Source organism: Sceloporus occidentalis, unplaced genomic scaffold (genome assembly GCF_023333645.1).
Source record: "Sceloporus occidentalis isolate IW3139 unplaced genomic scaffold, rSceOcc1.0.p SCAF_130, whole genome shotgun sequence".
Lineage (NCBI taxonomy): Eukaryota > Metazoa > Chordata > Lepidosauria > Squamata > Phrynosomatidae > Sceloporus > Sceloporus occidentalis.
The window spans coordinates 1,076,788-1,102,500 of record NW_028317110.1 but is presented as its reverse complement, the minus strand read 5'-3'; the positions used below and the strand labels follow the sequence as shown (position 1 = coordinate 1,102,500).

The window sequence follows — 25,713 nt, the reverse complement described above, 5'->3', positions numbered from 1 at the left end:
CCAGGTCTGGCTTCTGTCTCCTTGGTCAGCTGCCTGACACTGGGCTGCATAGAGGTTTGTTTGAGCTGCTAGCAGCTCAAAAAACTCGGGGGCAAACATTAAATGGAAAAATGACTTTGGCTCGCTAGCATCAATGTCACATCTGATGCCAGGAGTCCCAGTAAAAGCAGGGATTACTGGGTCTATCATATTTGGGGGCACCCAATTATATTTAGAGTCAGGCTCTCCACGCCTGGCCATCATCGTCTTCCTCTGACTCGTCATTATCTGACGCACAGCAGGATTCCTCAGATATTGGATCAATATCTGATGCAGTCAGAGTGGCCTCGGCGTCTGACGCGGTCAGAGTGGCCTCGGCGTCTGACGCGGTCAGAGTGGCCTCGGCGTCTGACGCGGTCAGAGTGGCCTCGGCGTCTGACGCGGTCAGAGTGGCCTCGTCATCAGACTGAGTGAGGCAGTCATGAGCCTCCTCAGCGCTGAAGACATGTTGCGCCATTGTACCTACCTGGCCAATTTCTAAAACACTACACTATCCCCAATATATAATGTGGTTTTGCACTAAGCACTGCAGCTCTGCAAAACGAACTCACTCTCTCTCTCTCTCTCCCCCAGTGTCGCACATCCGGCAGTAATGTCACTGACCCGGATGTGGTTCAGTCCCCCAAGGCTAATGACACACCAAGTTGTTACAGGAGATCGGGCAGCAGAAAGCCAGCGACGCTGGCTTCTGCTGCCAGGGGGGGGTCCAGGCTGTCAAACGACAGCCTGTTCTTCCGTGCAGCGGCAAGGATGTGTTCCTGACGCTGCACGAAAGGCTAGACGTCCCGGTACGTCTATAGGGGATTGAAGGGGTTAAATAAACAAGACTTAGTTTCTAAGTGAAAGTTTGTTTTTTTACAAAGTTTCTACCTCTTTCTAAGTACCAACTAAATGGTCAAAGATTAGTTACTGTTTTGAATCTTTCATTAAAGATATAGCACTTTATAAATTGCATGACATTATGATTCATTTATTATATACTTATGTAATGCTACTTGATTACAGCGACAAGAGCATGATGAAATATACGGTAACTAATAGACAACAAGAAATTGTATATTAAATTTGTCAGAGTTTGGTCTTAAATGCCCGGGCCTTTTTTTTGTCCCAGTCCGGGCCTGAGTAGAAGAGCCTACTTTCTCCACATTGTCTTATGGGTATCATGACAGGCAGCCTAGTTCTACCTTTATTGTATGCGGCTGCCTAATGCAGATCCTGAGATGCCTGTCCCCCGCTGGGCACCAGCACTCCTTCCCATAACAATGAGTAGTTCAATATGTATTCTTTATGAATTCAAAATTAAATAAATGAAAGCAGTCAATCAGTGGCAGGAAAGGGCTCCCATTGAAACGGATCACTTTCTGTTCATGTTCACAGGGGCTTTTGTTAGACCCTCTCTTGCAAAGTTTGCCAGTCCAGCTCTAAAGCTGACTGGTGGTAAATATATCACATAACAGGTAATGTTTCTGGCAGAACACTTCTGCTGCACAGAAATCACTGGCGGTGGAGAATAGAGCATCACATTGGAGAGGGGCATCATATCCATTTGAATGCACTTCAAAGCTATCATAAGCATTAAAGTGCTTATGATGGCTAGAGTGTGCTTTTAATAAAATATATAGCTTTTTAAATCTGTAAATAGTGTTTATATGTGCTTTGTAAAATGTAGGATTTCAGAAAAGTGAAAGACCTGCTTCATCTCTATGACAGCACAGACAGACAGCATATAGATTAACACTAGTACATAGCTACCTGTTGGACTATGAGAAAGCATGCGGAGTGCACACAATTCTCTGCAGAATTACAGCATGTGTATAGTAAATTTGTGAAAAAATAGAGGAGGACAGTGGACACATGCACACGCTGCCCATCCGGCACACCATATTTGTAGTGCAATACTCTGCTTGTGTTTATAGTATCTCTTGATGGTCATGCATTAAATCTTTTCTGCCGCATGAAATGAGCTGAAGAACATCTTCTCTGAAGAATATCTTCTACTCAGAAGTAATGGTAAATAAGCACCATTCAGAACTGATATAGCAAGTGCTTGAAATTACCTTTCCAGGAAAAATGAATGGATGCCTCATGCATACCAGAAAGAGTACCCATGCACCACGACGATTTATCACCACTATTTTGAAAATGAATTAATATATTAATCTTACCTACCACATAATCCCCATAACCAGACTGCCTGGTCACATACAGAATATTCAAAACAATTTTATGTGATACCATTTGTAATTCCAAAAGCTGTCACCTTCAGCAGGATACCTACCAACAAGGATATGATTTCACAAGATTTTTATATGTAATCATACAATTTCTGAGGATTCCTGTGTAAAGTGTCCCAGCTCTGATTCTGTGGTATTTCTCGGTTTCTTCATAAGTTGTCATTGTCATAGGGCTTGTGTTGATTAACCATTGTTTTTCCACTTCTGTGGCATTCCACTGAAGGGTCACCTCTTGGAATATATCGCTTGTAGAAACCTAAGAGCAAATATAATTTAGAGGCATTTTAAACATATCCACAACATAATAGGAGAAGGGGTTCAGTGGGGCCACATAATGATACGTGACCTCACAGTTGTACAAGCTGCACTGACGACAGGTTGAGGCTTACCTAGGGTAAGCGAGAAGGCATGTTTTTGTGCCTGGGTATGTTTGTGTGTGTGTGTGTATCTAGGTATGTTAGTTGGTGTGTCTTGTTTATTTGTGTCTGTATTTTATGTACCTTTGCCCTCTTTCCCTTATACATCTGAGGATCTCAGCTCCTCACTCCATCCCCTGTGTTCCTTGCCTTATTGCCTGTGGTGTCCTGTACCATGTATGCCTTGTCTGGCTATGTATATAATCAATGTTTTGTGTATTTTTGTTCAGCTGTGTTTGGTTATGCTATTACCACACATGACCTAACCAACTAGCTTTATTACCCGGCCTCCCTCAAATGAAGCCTATGCCATTCACACCTGAATGAACAGGCTTTATATCCCAGTAACAGAGTTGGATGAGGGAGTTTTGGAGGATAGACACTGCAAGGGAGCACTCAGTTGGGGTTCATGGCGTCCCTTCACATTGGTAGCATGTGATGGGACGCTTCCTTTCTACCAGGATTGACAGGACAGCAGACTTTGTTTGCCTTGACAGGGACATGGATGTGGGTAGTCCGCTCCTTCTACACCACTGCTCTGCCTACAGAACAATACCGGGAACTGAGGCAACAGATTTGGTCATTATGGGACGTGGCCCTCCTGGAGGCTTTCTTCCAAGCTGCGGACAAAGGATTAAAGACCAGCGGATGTCATTCCTGGGTCAGCAACCCCAGGAACAATGGGTATCCGAATATGAGAAGCTGGTCCAACAGGAGGTAAAGCTGGAAAATCGTTATCGGGCTCTGCAGTGGCATGCAGAGCAAGCATTTTGAGAGACTGCGACAGAAAACTCTCCAGAGGGCTATGACTTTGGCATCCCGGGATTATTATGGGACAGTCTCCAGGAGGCTCCGGACTTCGGCAGTACAGCGGAGTGGCGGATTGAGGTGTTGTGGAAATCAAACGTTGTGATGACCATCAGATTTCTTTAAATGTATAAAAGTTTATTCTGGATACAAGCAGCTGCAGGGAGATCTGCACAAAAGCAAGCAGGTCTGACAGCTGTACATTTTCACACACTATATATACATTGATAACAAAAGAAAGTTAGTAAACTCCTATTAAAGGCTGACACAATTGTAATAACTCTGGTTTTACCATAAAAGGCAAAGGCCTTTCAGTTATCCATCCTTTATCCTGAAGTTGACACTGAGTCTACACTTATGGTCCAGTTTCTCACCAACTAATTCAGTTGTGTAAGTTGACCTATGCCCTCTACCATATACATCCTGTTCCTCTACAGAACAATACTACCTCCCAGTGCATCAGACTCTTATCACCAAAATGCAGAAAACAGTTAACCTCTTCTTACCCACACTCCCTACGTCCTAATATTTCACAGAGGACATCCAGGATTTCAGAGATTTGGACCCCCCAGATACACTCGGACTGAATTAAATGAGTGGAAACTGGAGAAGGCATATAAAAAATAGTTCCACTATACTCATAAGTATGACCCAGAGACTGCGTATATGGAAAACCCAGCAAGAGCTGGCAACTGGGCAGAGCACCTCTGGTCTCTGCCCACTCCTATCTTTGGCCCCAGAAACTGACTGCAACGGCCTCACACAAACGGGCCCCTACCGCCCCAGCTGATGCTCTGGCATTAGGGCAGAGTGCTGCTGGTGTCTGGAGCAGCCGCCTCATCTCCCCAGAGGCAGCAGGAACTCTAGGCAGGGGATGCAGGTGGCAGCACTCTCCAGGGGCTGAGTGAGTGGCAGGGAGATGACGTAACCGGTCCATCTCCCCAGCGGCAGCAGGAGCACCAGGGAGGGGATGCAGGCAGCATCACTCCTCAGTGGCTGAGTGAGAGCCTGGGGGATGATGCAGATGGCCCATCTCCCCAGCAGCAGCCGTAGCACCAGGGAGATGATGCAGCCAGCTCATCTCCCCAAAGGAAGTGTGAGTATCCAGGGAGGGGATGCAGGCGGCATCACTCCGCAGTGGCAGAGAGCAAAGATGGGGGAGAGTTTTGGAGTTTGGTGTCCAACTAACTCAGGTCCAGACCAGTGTAAGATCTGGTACATAGTTAGTCTACCTTTTGGAGGGGGGGGTCACAGAAGCCTCCATGCCCTGGGCTCCTGGAGGGGCATAGGGGCCAGCCTCCACCGTACAGATTATGGGCACTGGCTTTGGAAAAGGTTTTGTTTTGGCTTAGGTGGGTTCAAAGGGTCCATTATGAATACTTCTTTCCCCTGGTACAGAGTGCCACGTTCTCCCAATTACCAGACTCTAAAGACTGTGGAGGTACCTGCATTTTGGGAGGAGGTTTTATGTGTGGTGTTACTCTCCATTAAGTGAAGAATTACAGGACAGAGACCTCCATGGCCAGTATTTGCACCAGGATTTAAAATCAGCTAGAAATCAGGGAACTGCCCGTGTTTACCATCCTCCCCACAAACTACAATAGCGACCCACTACGTCTGGTTTACTGTGTCTGTTGTATGTTAATTACCCCCCTTGTATTGTTTAAATACTGGTGTGTTTTCAATAAAACTGAGTCCTGTTTTCACCCCAACATTGGTGCTGTCTGAAACTTGGGGTGGGCGGTTGTAATAACTTAATGTCCTTTTAAGGACAGTACATGGACGCTGAGTACGCTTAGCTACAACTAGCTAGTGCCAACTTGGTTCCGGTACAGCGGCATACTCCCTTCTCTCTACAACTCTGGTTCTGTCTGGCACCGAAGGGGTTAACTGCTGGTGTCCCGGCAGGAGGAAGCATAGTTTGGCGGGAGTACCCAGTCGGGGTACAGGGTGTCCTGTCACATGTAGCATTGTTGTATTTTTGTACTACATTTTCAGTCGCTATCAGATTTTTTTCACCTGCAAATTGAATTTGTGTGCATGTCACTTTAATTGTAACACACCATTTTTGGGTTAATTGACCCTGAGGGGAGTGAATCTAAATTATCTTGTTCAGTCATGTATGCTTATGGATCACCTTGAAGATGGCGTATGAATGGCAAAACCGGTTGGTATTATGATTGCCATTAAAATTACATCCCTGGTTTATCTACAAGTTCTGTGTTTATGACCATTCTATGGTGAGCACATTCCAGTGAATTGTTAATTCAGATAGGACCGACTCTTCAGTCTACACACTGTATCCAACAGACACATGGAACTCCTCTACACTTTGCTCTCATGCTGGTGAGGGCTATTTTGTGGCTTTTTTTACATTTATCAACAAACTGCAGTTGCCACACTCAAAACTATTCTTCTAAAACTTAAGTCATTTGTCATGTTCCACCTGGAAGTTCTACCGTGTTGCAGACCTTTATACACATACACCTGTTCTAAAAGGCCCCATTAGTTTTGCGGGTTATAAAAAAAAAAAAATATCCAAAACTTTGAACATCCCATGGAGCACCATTAAATCCATTATTAAGAAATGGAAACACTATTGCACCACAACAAACTTGCCTAAAGAGGTCCTCCCACCAAAACTCACGGACCAGGCAATGACAGCATTAATCATAGAGACAATAAAGAGACCAAAGATAATGCTGAAGGAGCTGCAAAGCTCCACAGCGCAAATAGAGGTTGGGTTATAACACTAAGATTCAGATCGCCTGCAGTGCTGCAGGGGACGCGGATCCTCCTCTCTGACAGCCGGCGGACATCTGTGGGATGCATGCAGGCATCCTCTGCTGCTGCTGGGGCTTCTATGATGGAAGCACCGGCATCACGTGACCTTCTGGTGCTCATCGCGCAAGCGTTCACTGGCTGCCCCTGCTAGACACCAAGGAGTATGGAGTAAGTCTGGGGGGGGGGAGAGTGGCATATAGGGGTATAAGGCATATTTGGGGGGGCAGAGTGGCATATAGGGGTTATAAGGCATATCAGGGGGGCACAATGGCATTTAGGGGTTATAAGGCATATCAGGGGTCACAGTGGCATATATGGGGTATAAGGCATAGCAGAGGGCACTGGCATATAGGGTGGTATAATGCATATCTGGGGGTATAAGGCATATCTAGTGGGGCAGAGTGGCATATCTGGGGGTATAAGGCTTATAGAGGATATAAGGCATACCAGGGGCACAGTGGCATATAATTGGTATAAAGCATATTTAGGGGAAGAGGGGCATATATGGGGTAAAAGGCATATCTGGGGGGCAGAGGGGCATATCTGGGGTACGAGGCATAGCAGAGGGCACTATGGCATATAGGGTGGTATAAGGCATATCTGAGGGGGCAGATGGGCACATCTGGGGGGTATAAGGCATGCCAGATGGCACAGTGGCATATCAGGGGGGTATAAGGCTATCCCAGCTCTGATTCTGTGGTATTACTTGGTTTCTTTATAAGTTGTCATTGTCATAGGGCTTGTGTTGGTTAACCATTGTTTTTCCACTTCTGTGGCATTCCACTGAAGGGTCACCTCTTGGAATATATCGCTTGTAGAAACCTAAGAACAAAGGACAAATAATTGCATGTAATTTAAAGGCATTTTACACATATACACAACATAATAGAAGGAGGAGGGGTTCAGTGGGGCCACATAATGATGCGTGACATCACAGTTGTATAATCTGCACTGAAGACAGGTTGAGGCTTACCTAGGGTAAGCGAGAAGGCGTGTTTTTGTGCCTGGGTTTGTGTGTGTATGTGTGTCTGTGTTGGTGTCTTATGTTAGTTGGTGTGTTTTAACACTTTTGTGGTGCTCAAGTTTACAAAAGCCAATGAAAAAAACTGCTGAATAGATTCTACTATTTGTCCTGAGTTTAGAAATTTCCAATTTTTATGATTTTTAGGGCAATAAGTACGACTAGCATTTTGCTATTTCAAAACCATTTTGTATTTCCAAATCTGGTCATTCTGCCCTTGTGTGCTATTTGTACATTTTGTGGGAACTATATGGTTGCCCTGATGGTGACTGTGACGGGACCGACCTGTACCCCGACTGGGTACGCCCGCCGAACGTTGCTTCCTTCGCCCCATGGCCACCGGGGCACCAGAGACTAACCCCTTCACTGTCTGTGGCTAGCCGAAACTGAGCTACACAGGGTGGCTATCGTCCTGAAAAGGACAATATGCGATCATAGCAGAGAACACAGCTCTTCAGGAACCTCGGCCGTACTGTAGTATACCGAAGTATAGCAATACAGCGCTCTACCGCCCTAATAAGGGCAGCACCGAGGCTTACCTCAATAACAAGACAGGACTCGTAGTGAGGTAAAACAGGAACTCCCTTTATTTGGGAACACAGGGGCATTTAAACAGTACAAGGGATTGAGTTACGTCCAATAGACACACAAGGGAATTGCGTCCAATAGACACAAGGGAATTACATCCTGCCCTCCTTTGCATATGACTGAGCATTAGCCCTCAGCCCAGTAGGGGGTCTCTACTGTAGTCTGTGTAAGGAGGGAGGGGCAGGACATGTGGCACCTGGACAGGGTAGCAAACAAGGGGAACAAAAGCACACACCATAATCACAACATATACTGGGAAATGCAGGTATCACAAACAATAATTATTACAGACGGTACCGATTAACCCGGGGCCGTCACATCTCCCCCCCCATAGTCCGGCAGACCCGGCTAGACCCCTAACGGGTCAGCTTGGGGCTGTCCGGGAAAGATAGGTGGGCAATAGGTTGTCTCTGCTCCCCAGTCTTTGGAGTGTGGCGCTCTGCACCCGGGCCCATAGTCTGTAGGGAGAAGGCTGGCACTCAGGCCCCTCCAGAAACCCATGGCATGGAGGCCTCTGTGACAGTCCCCTAGCTCGATTGCTCCTACAAAGGTAGCGCTTACCCGGCCAACGTCTGCCTCTCCCGGTGCGTATACCATTCGCTGGAGAGAAGTGCCGACTGCGCCTTCTCCCTGGAGGGTACCCAGCCTCTGGGGAGGGATGCCGCCTGCACCCCCTCCCTGTTGCTCCCTCTGCCGCTGGGGAGATGAGCCGACTGCCTTATCTCCCTGGAACCCTGTTGTAGGTGCTGTGCAGAGGCCAGAGGTGCTCTGCCCTGTTGCCAGCGCTTCTGCTGGGGCTAAGGGATCTTCGGGTCCGGCCTGCAACTGGGGGGAGGGAACGGTGTCCCTTGCTATCATCTGCTGCTGAGGAGGGAGGGCAGGTTCCTCTGCTCCCGGGATAGTGGGCTGCCGCTGGGGAGACTGACCAGCTGCGCCATCTCCCGGGTCCTCACTCAGCCGCTGGGGAGGAATGCCGCCTGCACCCCCTCCCTGGCTCTCCTTCTGCCGCTGGGGAGATGGGCCGGCTGCCGCATCTCCCGGGATATCTGCCAGCCGCTGGGGAGGAGGGACGATACCTTCAGCTCCCATCATTGGGATCAGCCGCTGGGGAGCGAGGACCGGTTCCTCCGCTCCCGGGTCTGTGAGCTGCTGCTGGGGAGACTGACCAGCTGCGCCATCTCCCGGGTCCTCACTCAGCCGCTGGGGAAGAATGCCGCCTGCACCCCCTCCCTGGTGCTCCTTCTGTCGCTGGGGAGATGGGCCGGCTGCCGCATCTCCCGGGATATCTGCCAGCCGCTGGGGAGGAGGGACAATACCCCCAGCTCCAATCACTGGGATCAGCCGCTGGGGAGCGAGGACCGGTTCCTCCGCTCCCGGGTCTGTGAGCTGCCGCTGGGGAGACTGACCAGCTGCGCCATCTCCCGGGTCCTCACTCAGCCGCTGGGGAGGAATGCCGCCTGCACCCCCTCCCTGGTGCTCCTTCTGCCGCTGGGGAGATGGGCCTGCTGCCGCATCTCCCGGGATATCTGCCAGCCGCTGGGGAGGAGGGACGATACCTTCAGCTCCCATCATTGGGATCAGCAGCTGGGGAGCGAGGACCGGTTCCTCCGCTCCCGGGTCTGTGAGCTGCTGCTGGGGAGACTGACCAGCTGCGCCATCTCCCGGGTCCTCACTCAGCCGCTGGGGAAGAATGCCGCCTGCACCCCCTCCGTGGTGCTCCTTCTGCCGCTGGGGAGATGGGCCGGCTGCCACATCTCCCGGGATATCTGCCAGCCGCTGGGGAGGAGGGACAATACCCTCAGCTCCAATCATTGGGATCAGCCGCTGGGGAGCGAGGACCGGTTCCTCCGCTCCCGGGTCTGTGAGCTGCCGCTGGGGAGACTGACCAGCTGCGCCATCTCCCGGGTTCTCACTCAGCCGCTGGGAGGGATGCCACCTGCACCCCCTCCCTGGTGCTCCTTCTGCCGCTGGGAAGATGGGCCGGCTGCCGCATCTCCCTGGATATCTGTCAGCCGCTGGGGAGGAACGCCAGTTGCCCTTCCTCCCATGATTGGTGACGGCTGTTGGGGAAATCCAGATGATGGGGATGTAGGCGGGGCAGGGCAGAGGTCAGCAACTTTCTGCCCAGTTGCCAGCGCTTCTGCTGGTGTGGGGAACAGTGCTGGGCAGCGGACAGCGTCACTCTGCCCTGTCGCCAGCTCTTCCGATGGTGGGTCCCTGCTAGCAGGTGGGGACCCTTCGCTGTGGGACAGGTAGACACCAGCAGCATTCTGCCCTATTGCCGGTGCTTCAGCCGGAACTGCAGGATCTGTCGACTCCCATGTCATGGAAAGGCCGCCTTCCAGCAGCCCTAAGTATTCCATCTCCAGGCACCATTCCCTGTAGACTAGCCCTTCTAAGTCAGCTGCCAGGGTCAGTTCTTGGGAAAGCGGCAGCATTTCCTCGCGGTCCTTGTACAGGTCCCAGAACCTATAGCTCTCCGAACTACCAAAGTCGTCTTCTGCTTCAAAAGCTTCCCAATCTAAGCCAGGGACATAGAGGTCCTCACCTTCCGGAGAATAGTGATTTCCGGACCCCCACTCCTGCTGGGCTGCAGCCCAATATAATGCTCGGTATAGGTCCCCGAGCTCGAGCTCCTTCGCCACCAACTTCTCCAGTGTGGCTACTTCCTCCTCGGTGGGCTGCCATCTCATCCGGCGACGCCGCAGCTTAAACAGCTCCCCGAAGCGTTGTTCTGGGGTAGGCAGGTTCTCGCTTCTGCAGTTGTACCAGTTTTCCATGGCATCTTCCCACAGCTCTAGCCGAATCAGGGCTCTCCATTCCAGCCGTACTTCCTCTGGAATCGGCCCTCCCTGTATCGTCAGGGCGACCTTAACTCGAGTCTCAAAGTCCCATAACGGAGCTTCCCACTTATACTCATCAGCTCCTCGTGACGCATTCCTCTGTAGATCCAGGTCCGCCTTGAACTGCCGATCCATTTCCATTACCGTCCTACAGACTGTTTCTGCAGCTGGAGTGGCTCCGTAGAATGCCATCCTCCTCTGTAATCTGTTGCGGAACTTCTTCGTTGCCTGTTCCCGACACCGGCTCAGTTCTTCTGCCATAGCTGCCGCCGATGTGGCTGTACCTCCGTGGTCAGCAAGCCTGTTAGTCCCAGTAGTGGTTGGGCTGTCTCTGTACTGAGGAAGCATCCCACCGCTGCCACCAATGTGACGGGACCGACCTGTACCCCGACTGGGTACGCCCGCCGAACGTTGCTTCCTTCGCCCCATGGCCACCGGGGCACCAGAGACTAACCCCTTCACTGTCTGTGGCTAGCCGAAACTGAGCTACACAGGGTGGCTATCGTCCTGAAAAGGACAATACGCGATCATAGCAGAGAACACAGCTCTTCAGGAACCTCGGCAGTACTGTAGTATACCGAAGTATAGCAATACAGCGCTCTACCGCCCTAATAAGGGCAGCACCGAGGCTTACCTCAATAACAAGACAGGACTCGTAGTGAGGTAAAACAGGAACTCCCTTTATTTGGGAACACAGGGGCATTTAAACAGTACAAGGGATTGAGTTACGTCCAATAGACACACAAGGGAATTGCGTCCAATAGACACAAGGGAATTGCGTCCAATAGACACAAGGGAATTACATCCTGCCCTCCTTTGCATATGACTGAGCATTAGCCCTCAGCCCAGTAGGGGGTCTCTACTGTAGTCTGTGTAAGGAGGGAGGGGCAGGACATGTGGCACCTGGACAGGGTAGCAAACAAGGGGAACAAAAGCACACACCATAATCACAACATATACTGGGAAATGCAGGTATCACAAACAATAATTATTACAGACGGTACCAATTAACCTGGGGCCGTCCCAGTGACATCACTTCATAATTATTTTTAAATAATCACCAAAAACGAACAAACTACCAATAATGGTAGAGGTACGTGCACTGTACATATATAAACACCAAAACCAATTTCAAGGAGAGCACGTAAGGAAAAAAGGTATATACAAAGTAAATCTTTATTAAACAATATGATTTAAATAGATATAAAAAAATATATATAATATAAAAGCATCTCGGCACCAAGACACATATAGGAAGGTACATATGAACAGAGGCACAAGACTACAGGAACTAGGATGGAAATACGTATGTATATGAAGGCACAAGTAAGAAACACAAGGATGACCACAGCGATAAAGTGAAAAGGAACAAACGAAATAACATACAGCAATGGTACATCGGTGCTCAAAACTTACTAACCAAACCTAGAAGAAAGGCTGAAAACAGCAAAAAGCCTGGTAATGAATGGTGCCAAGTCCAAACGTACCAACCCCAACGTACGTTTCGCTGCAATGAGCTTCGTCAGGGGGCCTTTTATATTATATATATATTTTTATATGTATTTAAATCATATTGTTTAATAAAGATTTACTTTGTATATACCTTTTTTCCTTACGTGCTCTCCTTGCAATAGGTTTTGGTGTTTAATTATTTTTAAATGTCACAATTTTTTTAAAACTATTTTTATTTATTTTCCTAATATTAAAAAAAAGGTAAAACACTCTCTGTTTATTCCGTTCCCACCTCATACTCTACAAGTCTCTCCTGAGTAGATATACTACTTTCCCATATTCTATGGAAGAGTGGAAAATATCTCTCCTACTACATTATAAGGCAATGAGGATACTGCCTCAGCTCTGTATTTTACTGTTCTACTACCAGTGACAATTTCTACTTGTGCTGTTATGTGTCTCCATGACTACAAAAAATATCAAGCATATGCTGCCTATTTTTTTTTTTATTGTAGTAAAGGTCTAGTTATAAGCATAACCTTACTACCTCTATTTTAAAAGATGTTAAAATAGTTAACACCAAGAGCACTGATTAAAGCAGGCATTTTAGTGTATACAATGTACAACAATGTATCACGTCTCCCCCTCCCAAAATTACACTCCATGGGTTCATCATTTTGAGGGCAATTATGTACAATGTGTCCTGTTTCTTGAAAGCAATAGCACTGTATGTGTCCCGCAGTATGTGAAAACCTAGGCAACCATTTGTCCACATAGTCCTCCTCTTTACCTTTAAAACCCAAAAGCAAACTTCCCTGTTTTTCTGTTGTTTTGGGTTAAGGTCTGTGTAAGGCTCCTTACTGTACAGTCTATTAGCATTTCTGAGCAGGTTTCAACAGGTCATACATCTGGGATCTGTTAGTTTTTTTTATGTGTCATAATCCCATGCATATATCTGAGCATGGATTGCCAGTGTGACTCGAAGGCGTTCTAGTATCTCTGCTTTCAGTCTGTTATAATGATTTGCTTGATCCCGGGGCAAGTCATCTTAAGATTTTTGGGATTCGCCACTCAGACAAGGTGCCAACAACCCAGCCCACTGCTCTGGTGGCCAGTCCTCTCTGGTAGAAATCCTTTCAAAAGTTGTGAAGTAGGCCTCAATGCCATCTGCCCAGGGGCGTACCTAGAGTATTTGGCACCTGGGGCGGATCCTGTATGTGGCACCCCCCCCACACACACACTTTAAAACTGCATAGCTTCTACCATTATATACCGGCGCAGACACTGAAGGTGGTACAGCATAACACTTACTGTTATCATTATATACTGAGGCAGACATTGATGGTGGTACAGCATAACACCTATCACTATATACGGAGGCAGACATTGACGGTTGTACAGCATAACACCTACCACTATATACTGAGGCAGACAATGACGGTGGTACAACATAACGCCTATCACTATATACTGAGGCACACATTGACGGTGGTACAGCGTAATCCCTATCACTATACATTGAGCCAGACATTGACAATAGTGCAGCATAACTCCTATCACTATATACTAAGCCAAACATTGATGTGGTGTAGGCCTACCACTTCATTAGTAATAGGGATGCACCGAAACGAATTCTGGACTGAAACCGAAAATGCAGCATTTACCTGGCCGAAACCGAATATGACCCCCCCACACCATAAAAAAAAAATCTAACACTTTTATTTAAAGTAAGTAACACACCCAAATAGGACAAAACAATGAAATAACAATATTAATATATATATATATATGATTGTTAACAGCAATCACATTCCCGTCATGCCCAGGCATACCCAGATTCCAGGATGTACTTGCAGACTTGGCATGATAGGAGTATGATTGCCCTATCTACCCCTTCTCACTCCCTTTTGTCCTACCTACCCCGTCTCACTCCCTTCTCCCTTTCTACCCCCTATCCCCCCGCCTCACTCCCTTCTCCCTATCTACCCCCTCCTAACGATCTACCCTCTCCCCCTTTGAAGTTCACTTACCTTTCAGGAGTCCTGCGGTGGGGGTGCAAGGCCTCTGTCTCCCAGCTCTGCCACTGTATGGAACAGTATAGAGTGATGGGAGTTATGATGTACTAGAGCATAATTATATAATGAAAAATACATTGGAAATGGTACAGCATAACACCCATCACTCTCACACACTTACCAATCCGCACATATACCAATCCACACACATACTAATCCACACATATACTAATCCACACATACCAATCCACACATACTAATCCACAAATACCAATCCACACACATACCAATCCACTCTCACTCACTGAATGCTTTCCTACCTTTCCTCTTTTCTCCTTACAGCTTCTTTTCCTCCTCTTCGCTCCTCTTCTTCAGTTCTTCTGTCTTCTTCCGGTTCAGTGGGCGCGGCTTCAGTGTTGTGCGCCGGGATCTGACAACAAATCCCGGCGCACAGCAGCTGTTGCCGCGCAGATCGCAAGGGAGCGATATCGGAGGTCTTTAACAGACCTACAGCTCCTTGAGTGTCCGTCTCTGGAGGGGTGCCGGCAAGTTGGCACCCCCCTGATGAGCGGCACCCGGTGCGGACCCCCCCCCCCCCCGCCCCCCGCTAGGTACGCTACTGCATCTGCCTCTGTCAATTTGTGGAAAATGTAATTTATCTTTATGTACCACCTAACCCTTTACCAAGTCCTCCATCCTGCTGGTTTTGATTTAATACAGCTGGTAATTGGCAGACAACACCAAAAGCAAAAGTCTGTGGACTGTCACTCTCAGCCACAGTAAAACAAAAATGTTCTTTGTTTTTTTTTTACCCCCAAACTCCACATGCAGGACACCACTGAAAAAATTGGTCTTCATAAAAAAAAAATATTCTCTAAAATTAAAAGTATAACATCCACGATAAAAGCTATTTGAGGTTGGGATAAATCTGGTGTGGTTTTTAAGAAATATTTTACTGGCTCACAACCCTTAAGATTTATTATAGTATATATTTGATGGCAAAATAAATCAATAGGAGTACTTTCTGCACATGAACTCTGCATTTGCCTAGCCAGTGCTGGAGCTGACTGGAGGTATATCCCGTTCAAAGAGATGTGTTTGGCTGCATAGATCTCCTCTATAGGTAACAGGTGAGACTGAGTAAAGGGGCAATGCATATAGTATTTGCAAAGGGGACATTGTGAAAATTTAAAAGGACCATTCAGCTATCTAATGCATTGAAGTGTATTTACAGGCTAGTGTACCTATTTAAATACAGGGAACTTTCACCTGGAGCAGGTAACTGATTGCAGCCTCAACTAACCCTTCAAAAATATTTCCTCTGCAATCTTGAGTAGCGATTGCAAAAAAGGTACCCCAAAGTTCTACTACATATGTGGCACACACACAGGGATTGTACTAGTTTGATATAGTTTATCTCACCTCTTGAAAATGCAATTTGTTGAACAGCCGAACACTTCTCATGTTCTCATGCCCAATTTTGGCTTCAAACAGGGAGATGCCTAACTTCGTAATACCTGCAACAGAGTGATTATGCAATTAAGCAAGATACCAAGTGTAGCTATAACATCATGGAGCAACCCAGGGTGGACTCACCATAAATTAACATTAGTCGTACAGACTCTTCACCAAGTCCCCTACCACGGAAGACAGGCTCTGAAATTAAAGAAACAAGAGACTAGGAGTTAATGTTTCTGTTGAGGTTTTGTGCTTGGTACAGTTACTCTCCCTCAATTTGAATGAGAACGATTTAACCCCTTAGCGACCTTTGACGGTTCAGGGCCGTCACGGAAAAAGGTCACTTAAGGACCTTTGACGGTCCTGAACCGTCATTAAATTAAATAAGCTTAGAAAGTGATCAACGATCACTTTCCTCGCTTAAACGGCGTTTCTATAATGCCTCGATGTCGAGGCATTCAGTAACGCCGAGATCGGCATCACCATGTCTGGCCCCTCCCTGGGGCGTCAACACCCGCCATACAATGTATGGCGGCAGACGCCCATTTTAAAAGCGTTTAGGAGGATAAACTTCAATGGTGTCGATCACGAGGCATTCAGCGACACCAAACACCCAGCCCAGGACGAGTCGTGACCGCTCCGGAGAGCGATCACAACCGCCACTGAGAGTGATTCTGCCACTCGCACGATGGGACGCCCATTAAAAAGAACAATAACGTTGACAAGAATCTTCAGGAGAGTCTCTCCAGACCATCCTGAGAATCTGGCTCTACTTGCAGGCTGAATACAGGTACTGCATTCAACCATACATTTCAATGGAGCCCAGCTTTCTAATCACTAGAAATCACGAGAAAAAAGCGCATTTCCCAAATGTAGCATTTTAAATCCCGACAAACCTGGCTGGTGATGGAATACCACGCATGAAAAGGGTTAAAATACCAGCATTTGAAATACTTTGGGGTGTCTAGTTTTCAAAAATATATGGTTTGATGGGGTAAATTGAAGTAGCTCCCTTCCAAGATGTTCGAAAGAGGAGACAGAGGCACAATGACCAAATGCTAAAAGTGTGTGTTGAAAACCTGAAATACGCATGTCCCAAAAGTAGCCTTTTACAAGCCAAACAATCTGACAAACCTATGCATGTGTGGTATCACCATACTCGGGAGATGTTGCTGAACACATATTGGGGTGTTGTTTGACAGTGACCCATACCAAGACCTGTATATTTATAACTAAATTATAATTTGTGAGAAAAATTTTTTAACTACTACAAAGTTTGACAAAGTGTGGTTGTATAATTAGTGCATGGAAAGGGTTAAAATACCAGCATTTTAAATACCCTGGGGTGTCTAGTTTTCAAAAATATATGGTTTGATGGAGTAAATTGAGTTAACCGGCTTCAAAGATGTTCCAAAGAGGAGATGGAGGCAGAATGACCAGATTTGGGAAAAAAAGGTTTGGAAATCATAAAACGCTACTTGTACTTATTGTCCTATAACTTAAAAAAACAGCAAAAAAACATAAAAACATTGGGTATTTCTAAACTCAGGACAAATAGTAGAATCTATTTAGCTAGTTGTTTACTTCCTTTTGTAGGCGGGTAAAATATTTTTTAAATAAAAGTCATAAAAGGTGGGTTTTTTTCAAAATTTCACCATGTTTTGTTTTTTTTTATAGTAAATAAGATGATATGATCAAAAAAAAAGCCCATCTTGTCCTGAAAAAATCAATATATAACGTGTGTGGGTACACTTAATGGGTGAGGAGAAAATTACAGCTGAACACAAGCACCGCAAAAGTGTTAGGAGATCCTCCTGAACAAAACACAAAAACCTTGCATGACCAGTGCTGGTACCTGATGTCAACAGGAAAGTAAACTGTTGCTGAAGAACTGGTGCAGTACAGTTTGTTTCACAATTCCCTGAAAGAACATGATCAAGATTGCCTTTTTATATTTAGAGGATTGACACTTTGGCGTATGAAGATGTTGAATGGCATCCTGAAAACAATGGCCCTTCAAAGACCACAAGAGTAGCATAGAGTATGTACTATAAAACCGGACCTTGTGTGCACTTCCACACAGAAGCTCCCAAGGTCTCTGGAAAGTGAGCCAAATGTTAAAGTTCACATAATTACTATGACAAGGGATCATTGTGATCACTTGGTTCACCCGTACACAATGTTGGCAAAACACTAGCTTTGCCTCTAGATCTACTTTTCTCCCTCCTTCACATAAAGTGAATCAGTGAGACCATAGATACATATTATCTGTAAATGGTCTCAGTGTCTTTAAAAAAGTTTTACTTTGGTCACAAACTATTGCAGCCATCGGTCAGGTTTGAAGGAGTTGCTTTATTGTCCTGTGCATTCTTTTATCTTTTCTGATATTTTCAGTTTTGTGGGTGAAATTGGATTGATTTGCAATGTTAATGTTAGATAGAGAAAAAATGAGAATCCAAAAATATTTAAAATACTTAGTTTTGTCACTACCAGCTGCCCTACAGGCAAATATTAGGATGTGCATATACATCCTGTAATTTCTAGAATAAATCATATCATCTAATTTACTAAAAGAAATAAAATATGGTACAAAATTGAAAAAAAAAATCTTTTTAATCTACAAAAGCTATTGAAAAAAAACTGCTAAACAGATTCTAATATTTTTATGCAAATTATAGGCAATAAACACAAGTAGTTTTATTGTAGTTTTTAATAAAAAGGTTATTATTAAGTCTGCTTCAGCAGTCTAAAAAGGCCCCCAACACATGCACATTTGGAGCTTACACGGATTTCAAAGGAAGTGTGTTCCTGTCAATGATTGGCTGCTTTGAGTCATGAGGGTGTTTTAAGACATTTTATTTTCCTCCAGGTAAAAAGAAAAAGCATATTAAAGTGGTTTAATTAAATGTATCACTTGTGAGGCAGCTTGTCTTGTAAAAGGGACATTTATAGTTTTAAGTATTGCAGACAGAGTTATTTTGGTGAAAGCAATCCTGTCTGCACGTTAATATATCATACACCTTTTGAGGAAGTTAAGCTGCCAGTGGCACCAGTTAGCTGTAAATTGATTGCCAATAAACCTATTTTTTAAAACTATGGTCAGATTTCCTATAACAGTAGTGATATAATCAGCTGGTGTGGGGGCGCAGACCAGGAAAGAAAAGGGGAAAAAAGGACCAGGTATACATTAAATACAATTTGAATCTGTTTTATATAAATATATTATAGTTTAAAATCACAAAAAACCCACAAAGCTAATAAAATATATATCTACCAACAACACATTTACAAGCCTTGGTAAAACTGAGAAAAACCTATGTCAGGAATTAAAATTGAGAACCAATGAACCTATCATGTTTTGCCATAAGGAGGCTTCTTCAGTGGTAAAGGTAAAAAAAGAAATGTATACCCACTGTGTGATCCTCATGGTGGATACAAAGGAAATTTGTAAAAGATAAAAAGATATCCAAAGTCATAGAAATGTCAGTCAGTACTATTCAATGACTTAAGAAGTGGAAATTTGTGATCTCTTGATACCAAGCTACTTTTTTAATACTGCCTTTTGCACTTTCTTCCCGGGATGCACCAAAATTATTTTTATTTCGGCATTTTGGCGATAATGCCTTTTTCGGGTCGGTATATTGGAGCATCCCTATAAGTAATGGCTGCATTTGCACTCACTGAGCTCTCCTTAGCAGAGACAAAGTTCCTATTTGTAAAGTTTAACATATCCAATTGTGATACCAGCAACGGAGATAACATCCCTGTACAAAAGGCATCCCTGTACAAAATAATTTTCCTTGTATCCACCATAAGGATAAAACAGTTGGTATACATTTCTTTTTTTTATCTTTACCTCTGAAGAAGATCCCATAGGGCGAAATGCAGCTTCATTGTTGCTCAATTTGGATTCCTCACAGAGGTTTTTCATAATTTTACTAAGGGTTGCAAATGTGTTTATTTGATCAACTTATGTTTATTTGGTGATTTTGAGGCATTACATCAACACCATTTGGGAGAAGAAAGCAATCATAGATCACTTTCTACACCCGTTTAAAATCATGAAGTACCAGGCACCTCTATTGTCATCAACAGGATGTTTTTCGTGACGTGCCTGGCATGTCAATTGTGATCAAGGGGTTAGATGTATATTTTTCTTTGATAATTAGATGCAGTGTTATATGCAGTAATGTTATAAAGCATTCAAGAAATGTTTTTTTTATCTGCAGATCTGGAGGCAGCCATGCGATAGCTTTGGTGAAGTTCTCTGCTCAACACCACACTGAGCCAATTCATTATGGCAATACTAATGAAGTCCGCCCCTCCACATAATTCCATAATTCAAGAGTGTACGGCTAAGGTATTAGGAACGAGCCATTGTATTGTTTATTTTAAAGCAGTACGATAGGCTAAATTAGGCCAAGGCAACAAACCTAGGACACACACATGCCAAACAAGCAGCTGTCTGAAAATACTACATTGCCTAAAATCTAGAAGTGTTTGAAAACAGAAAATACAATATTTCTTAAAACCTATTTTTAATGTGATGCTAGTAATATAAGATGTGTCCCCTTTAACCGCTTAAGGACCAGGCTGTTTTTTACCTTTTGTACCCTTTACGGTGCTCATGTTTAGATGTAATTTTCTCCTCACTCATTTAGGGTACCCACACAAGTTATATATTGTTTATTCTTTCAGGAGAAGAAAAGCTTTCTTCAGATACTATTATCTAATTTCCCATAAAAAATAATAAAATATGATGAAACATTGAAAAAAAAAATTCTGACTTTTACCCGAAAAATCTTTTACTCGTCCAAAAAAAGCTAATGAAAAAACCTGCTAAATAGATTCTACTATTTGTCCTGAGTTTAGAATTTCCCCAATGTTTTTATGTTTTTTTGCTTTTTTCTGCAAGTTATTGGGCAATAAGTACAAGTAGCGTTTTGCTATTTCAAAACCATTTTTTCCAAAGCTGGTCATTTTGTCGATGTGCTATTTCGGGTAGGTCTGCAACAACTAATCGATAAAATCGATAATGAAAATCGTTGCCAACGAATTTCATTATCGATTAGTTGAATCGATTTTTATTGATTATAAAATGAGGGTTTTGTCAGAGCAAACGCTCTGAAAAATACCCCTCATTATATAAACCGTTTCAGTGACTCACAGCAGCAGCTCCTACTTACCAGACCCTCCCTGTAATCACTGTGACAACTGGCCCGCCCCCTTCCTTCTCCCAGAAGGCCAGAACCACATGGCTGTGACACTCATCTAACTGTAAGTATAAAATTAATATTTGGGCTGCTGAAAGTTAGGGGAGGTGGGGGTTAATTTAGGGGCAGTTATCGTTAATGGGGTATTTAGGGGCAGTTATGGTTAATGCTTTTTTAAAAAGCGAAAGACAGAGAGGGGCGCCGAGTGGTTTTCACTTACCAAGCTGTCAGTACCCGCTCGGCGCCTCTCTCTCCTCTGCGGCGAGTCTCCCTGTTCGGTCTCGGTGCCGGCTTGTAATGCTGAGTGCCGGAAGATTTCCTCATAGCCGGCACCGAGACCGAACAGGGAGACTCGCCACAGGACTGCTGAAAGGTAAGTACAAGAGAGGGGGGAGAAGGGTAGATAATGGGGGGGGCGGCAGGGACGGAGGGAGAGGAAGGGTAGATAAGGGGGGGGGGGCAGCATTTTAAAATTCGCCCCAGGCGGCATTTTGCCTTGGGCCGGCCCTGCCTCATTATATAATCCGTTTCAGTGACTCACAGCAGCAGCTCCTACTTACTAGTCCCTCTCTGTAATCACTGTGACAACTGGCCCCGCCCCTTCCTTCTCCAGAACCACATGGCTGTGACACTCATCTAACTGTAAGTATAAAATTAATATTTGGGCTGCTGAAAGTTAGGGGAGGTGGGGGTTAATTTAGGGGCAGTTATCGTTAATGGGGTGTTAAGGGTTAATTTAGGGGCAGTTATGGTTAATAGGGTGTTTAGGGTTAATTTAGGGGCAGCTATGGTTAATTTAGGAGCAGCTGTGGTTAATGGGGTGTTTGGGGTTAATTTGAGGCAGTTGTGGTTAATGGTGTGTTTAGGGTTAATTTAGGGGCTGTTGTGGTTGATGGGGTCTTTAGGGTTAATTTAGGGGATGCTGTGGTTAATGGGGTGTTTAGGGTTAATTTAGGGGCAGTTATGTTAATGGGGTGTTTAGGGTTAATTTAGGGTAGTTGTGTTTGAGGGGGTATTTAAAGTTAATTTAGGGGTAGTTATGGTTAATGGGGTGTTTAGGGTTAATTTAATGATGAGGACGTTAATAACGTTAACTTAAGGTGCAGTTAGAGGTAAAGGGGGGCAGAGTAAGGGGAATCTAAACCCTGGGGGTAGTGAAGATTAACCCAGTACTTATTTATAAAAGTATGGTGTCAGTGTGCTGTGAACAGGTCTGTGACTCTATGAGGGGACTATGAGATATCTGGGGGGTATAAGGCATACTGGGGTATAAAGCATATCTGGGGAGGATGGAGTGACATATCTGGGGGTATAAGGCATATACGGTATATAAGGCATATGTTGGGAGGGCAGTGTGGCATGTCTGGGAAGGACAGAGTGGTGTATCGGGGGTATAAGGCGTATCAGGCACAGTGGCATATGTGGGGAGGGCAGCGTGGCATGTCTGGGAGGAAGTGTGGCATGTCTGGGGAGGATGGAGTGGTGTATCGGGAGTTTAAGGCGTATCAGGCACAGTGGCATATGTGGGAGGCAGCGTGGAGTGGCATATGTGGGAGGCAGCGTGGAGTGGCAGATGTGGGAGGCAGCGTGGAGTGGCAGATGTGGGAGGCAGCGTGGAGTGGCAGATGTGGGAGGCAGCGTGGCATATGTGGGAGGCAGCATGGAGTGGCATATGTGGGAGGCAGCGTGGCAAGCCTGGGCTCAAATGTGCATAAATTGGGGGGGGGCTGGTTGAGAAATAAAGACAAGAAATGCAGTTTTTTTTATTCTGCTGTTTGTATTTAACATAATTTGTTTACTAAATTATTTTAAATTAATGAAAAATTTACATTCTTTTTTTTAACCGATTAATTTTGGTCAGTCTGTGCCTATGCCCTATATTTGAACCCGGCCACTCTAATTTACCCCATCATTTTTTTAAATTAGACACCCCTTTGGTATTTAAAATAATTTTACTTTAACTCTTTCCATGTCAAGTTTTTTTAGGGAAGATACAGCACAAATTTTAGCACTTGCTCATAATAATAAACTTTATTTATTTTTTTAATTTATTTTATTCTTTTTGTACTTTTTTTACATTTTGCTGTAACTGGATGGTTCCTCTGATGCATAATTATTTTAAAATGTTACCACTTTTTTTTATATATTTTACTAATCACATTGTGATTAGAAAGCTGGGCTCCATTGACTTGCATGGTTGAATGCAGTACCTGTACTAAACCTGCAAGTGGGGCCAGAGTTCTCTAGAGGGTCTGGAGACCCTCTTGCGAACTTTTCCAACTTTGTTACTTTTTTTTTCAAGACGTGCCGTCATCTTGCGAGTGGCAAAATCACTCCGGAGCAGTCACAGCGCGTCCTGGGGTGAGTGTTCAGTGTCGCTGAATACCTCGTGATCGTGAAGTTTAAACTCTTTTAAAGCAGGGGTGTATGGCAGATGTTGATGCCCCGGGGAGAGGCTGGACATGGTCCCTGATGCCAATCTCTGTGTTGCTGAATGCCTCGACATCGAGGCATTACCGCAACACCAGTAGATCACTTTCTAAGCTTAATGAAATGACATGTCAGGCACGTCATTGGTCGTTAAGTGACCGTTTTTGCGTGACTTGCCTGACCCGTCAATGGACGTTAAGGGGTTAAGGAAGAAAAGTTAAGGGTAAATAAAAAAAAACGTATGTTAGTCTGGAATTCTTTTCATAATAGAGTAAACAGAAAGGAACAATGATTGTAAAAGGGACTTCAGAAGCATATGGATAAGTCAGTTACCTGCTATCATGATTTCAATTTCTGCTATTTCTGCATTTTCTGGCTTGGTGAGAAACAGATTAACATCACCCACCATGCACTGCGTTTCAGAGCAGCCTTCATCAAATTGTTTAGCATCCAGTATAATAAAAGTGCATTCTGTAAAATAGTGAAAATACATTATGCAAAGCAGAGAAACAGAAGCTCACATTATACATCTAAATCTAAAGTATACATCTAAAGTGTTGCAAAAGATGCTAAAAATATTGAATATGACACATAAGATTTGCTTAGTAACACAAATCTTTCACTCACTGTCAGCATCCTCCCTCCAGCTCTGCTGCATATAGTATTCTTGTTCTAATGTAAGAGGCTCCGAGGCTGTCAATTTCTGGAGCTCCTCTGACTTCATCCATTCATGATACCTACAAGAAGAGCGTTTAAAGTGTTTAAAACCGAGCAATGAACACAAAAATAGGCTGAACTATATTACGTAGGTCTAATGCACCTCAAATAGCGGGGCTGGAGGAAAGGCAACATCATACATGCAGAATCTCCTTACTGCATGATTATGCAGAATCTCCTTACGCATTTGCAAGGGGACCACACAGCAATTATATGCATTAAAGGGCATATCGTTTTTAGAGTTTCCTTGAAGAAAGTACTGTAAATTAAGAAGATTACGAAAATAAGAAAAAACTGTTTTGCTAGATGAAGAAAGGGCTAGCTGATTACTATTACATTGTGGTTCTTAGTTTGCATCGGGATGCGGATCCTGCGTGACCCGTCAAAAAACTTGTGGGTGGTATTCTGTGTGGTGTGGGCGGGTACGGGCAGTCTTACATTCCCGCAAGGCTGTCTTCGCGCCCAGGGGAAGCAGAAACCCAGAAGAGTCATGTGAATTTATGTCACGTCACATGTCCCTTTTCCATTTCTGCTTTCCCTGAGCGGGACAAGAGGAGTTGTTTGCACAAAGTGCGAGAAACAAAGAGGGAAGCAGCGGCCCCTACGGAAGTCTGTGAGCAGCACTAAAAGGGGGTGGGGGTGTATGAACGAGTATACGTGATTGAGGGAATGAATGAGTATCTGTGAATGAGCATGTTTGCGAGAGCGGGACACATAGGTTGAGGGAGCGAACGATAATGGTCAGAAATTCAGTAGGAGCGGGATTAAGAAAACCGTCCCATGCATGGCTCTACTTCGGATTCCATAAACTGTTTTAACTTTTATAAGTTAAACTGTAAAAGACTTAATTGCTATATTAACATGTTGCAGTTAACAATTTACATAAATATCTCTAATAAAAAGGGAAACACAAGACCACTCTATCCTATGCCTCCTAAAGACACTTCTCACTTTTTTTTGTCTCTGTTCACATTTATTACACTTAATCCCAGTGTGCTCGATTACAATGTCTACTTTGGTTGAAACTGATTATTCGAAGTACCTGGGTACATGATGGGGTTCATATGGTATCAATAGGACTCGCTGGCCTCTCAGCACAGTGTCTTCATTCGTTCGCATGATGCTTATTTGTGGGACGCAATGGTTTCAGTTTGTCAAATTAACCTTACCCTTGTATAACCAACATATGTGCTAGCATTCTAAAATGTTCTGCAACATATGGACAGAATATATATAGATATATATTATATAATTTCAAGAACGGAAACCATATCGCAAAAAGACGAAATTGCGAAACTGATTTTGTTCACGCGATACACTTTCACCTACAACATACTTCCCTCATAGGCCAAGTTGCAACTCGTAATACTTCCTGCATTTCGACTCCTCCCTTTGAGGAAATACTAGCCTGAAAGCGTCATGAGAGTCGACGTGTCTAGCTTCAGCAATATGGGTCGCGAGTCAATCACGTGATCTTGTGGCCGAAACATTTGGTATGCAAACACGTACGGAAGGATCCGGGTGCTGCTACAGCTAGAGGTAACGAGAGGGCACTTGAATTCAGGTACGGCCAACAAGCATAGACTCAATATAGCTATGTATATTTCCACGTCTTAAATCCAGTTTCCAGACAACATTGATAACTAATATGTATTATTAAACATTGGAGAATCTCGACAAATGCCGGAAAAAATCG

General features: G+C 44.7%; 1 protein-coding gene across 1 annotated transcript; it reads right to left on the bottom strand.

The window, feature by feature from the left end:
- Positions 1-6,982: 6,982 nt before the first annotated feature.
- On the bottom strand, positions 6,983-25,136 carry LOC149281553 (alpha/beta-tubulin-N-acetyltransferase 9-like). The gene is made up of 6 exons (XM_089499136.1): positions 25,060-25,136; positions 23,928-24,037; positions 23,634-23,771; positions 15,796-15,855; positions 15,622-15,716; positions 6,983-7,102 (listed from the first exon to the last, which is right to left on the bottom strand). The coding sequence occupies exons 1-6, from the start codon at positions 25,134-25,136 to the stop codon at positions 6,983-6,985; spliced, it is 600 nt and encodes a 199-aa protein (XP_089355262.1).
- Positions 25,137-25,713: the final 577 nt, after the last annotated feature.

What these genes read in the sequence shown, in the direction of transcription:
- LOC149281553 (XM_089499136.1), bottom strand. Translation starts at nt 25,136, where the DNA reads ATGCGAACGAATGAAGACACTGTGCTGAGAGGCCAGCGAGTCCTATTG. An exon ending in CTGGAGGGAGGATGCTGACA is followed by an intron (nt 23,772 to 23,927) that starts GTGAGTGAAAGA and finishes ACTATTTTACAG; the next exon opens with AATGCACTTTTATTATACTG. An exon ending in ACGACTAATGTTAATTTATG is followed by an intron (nt 15,717 to 15,795) that starts GTGAGTCCACCC and finishes ACTCTGTTGCAG; the next exon opens with GTATTACGAAGTTAGGCATC.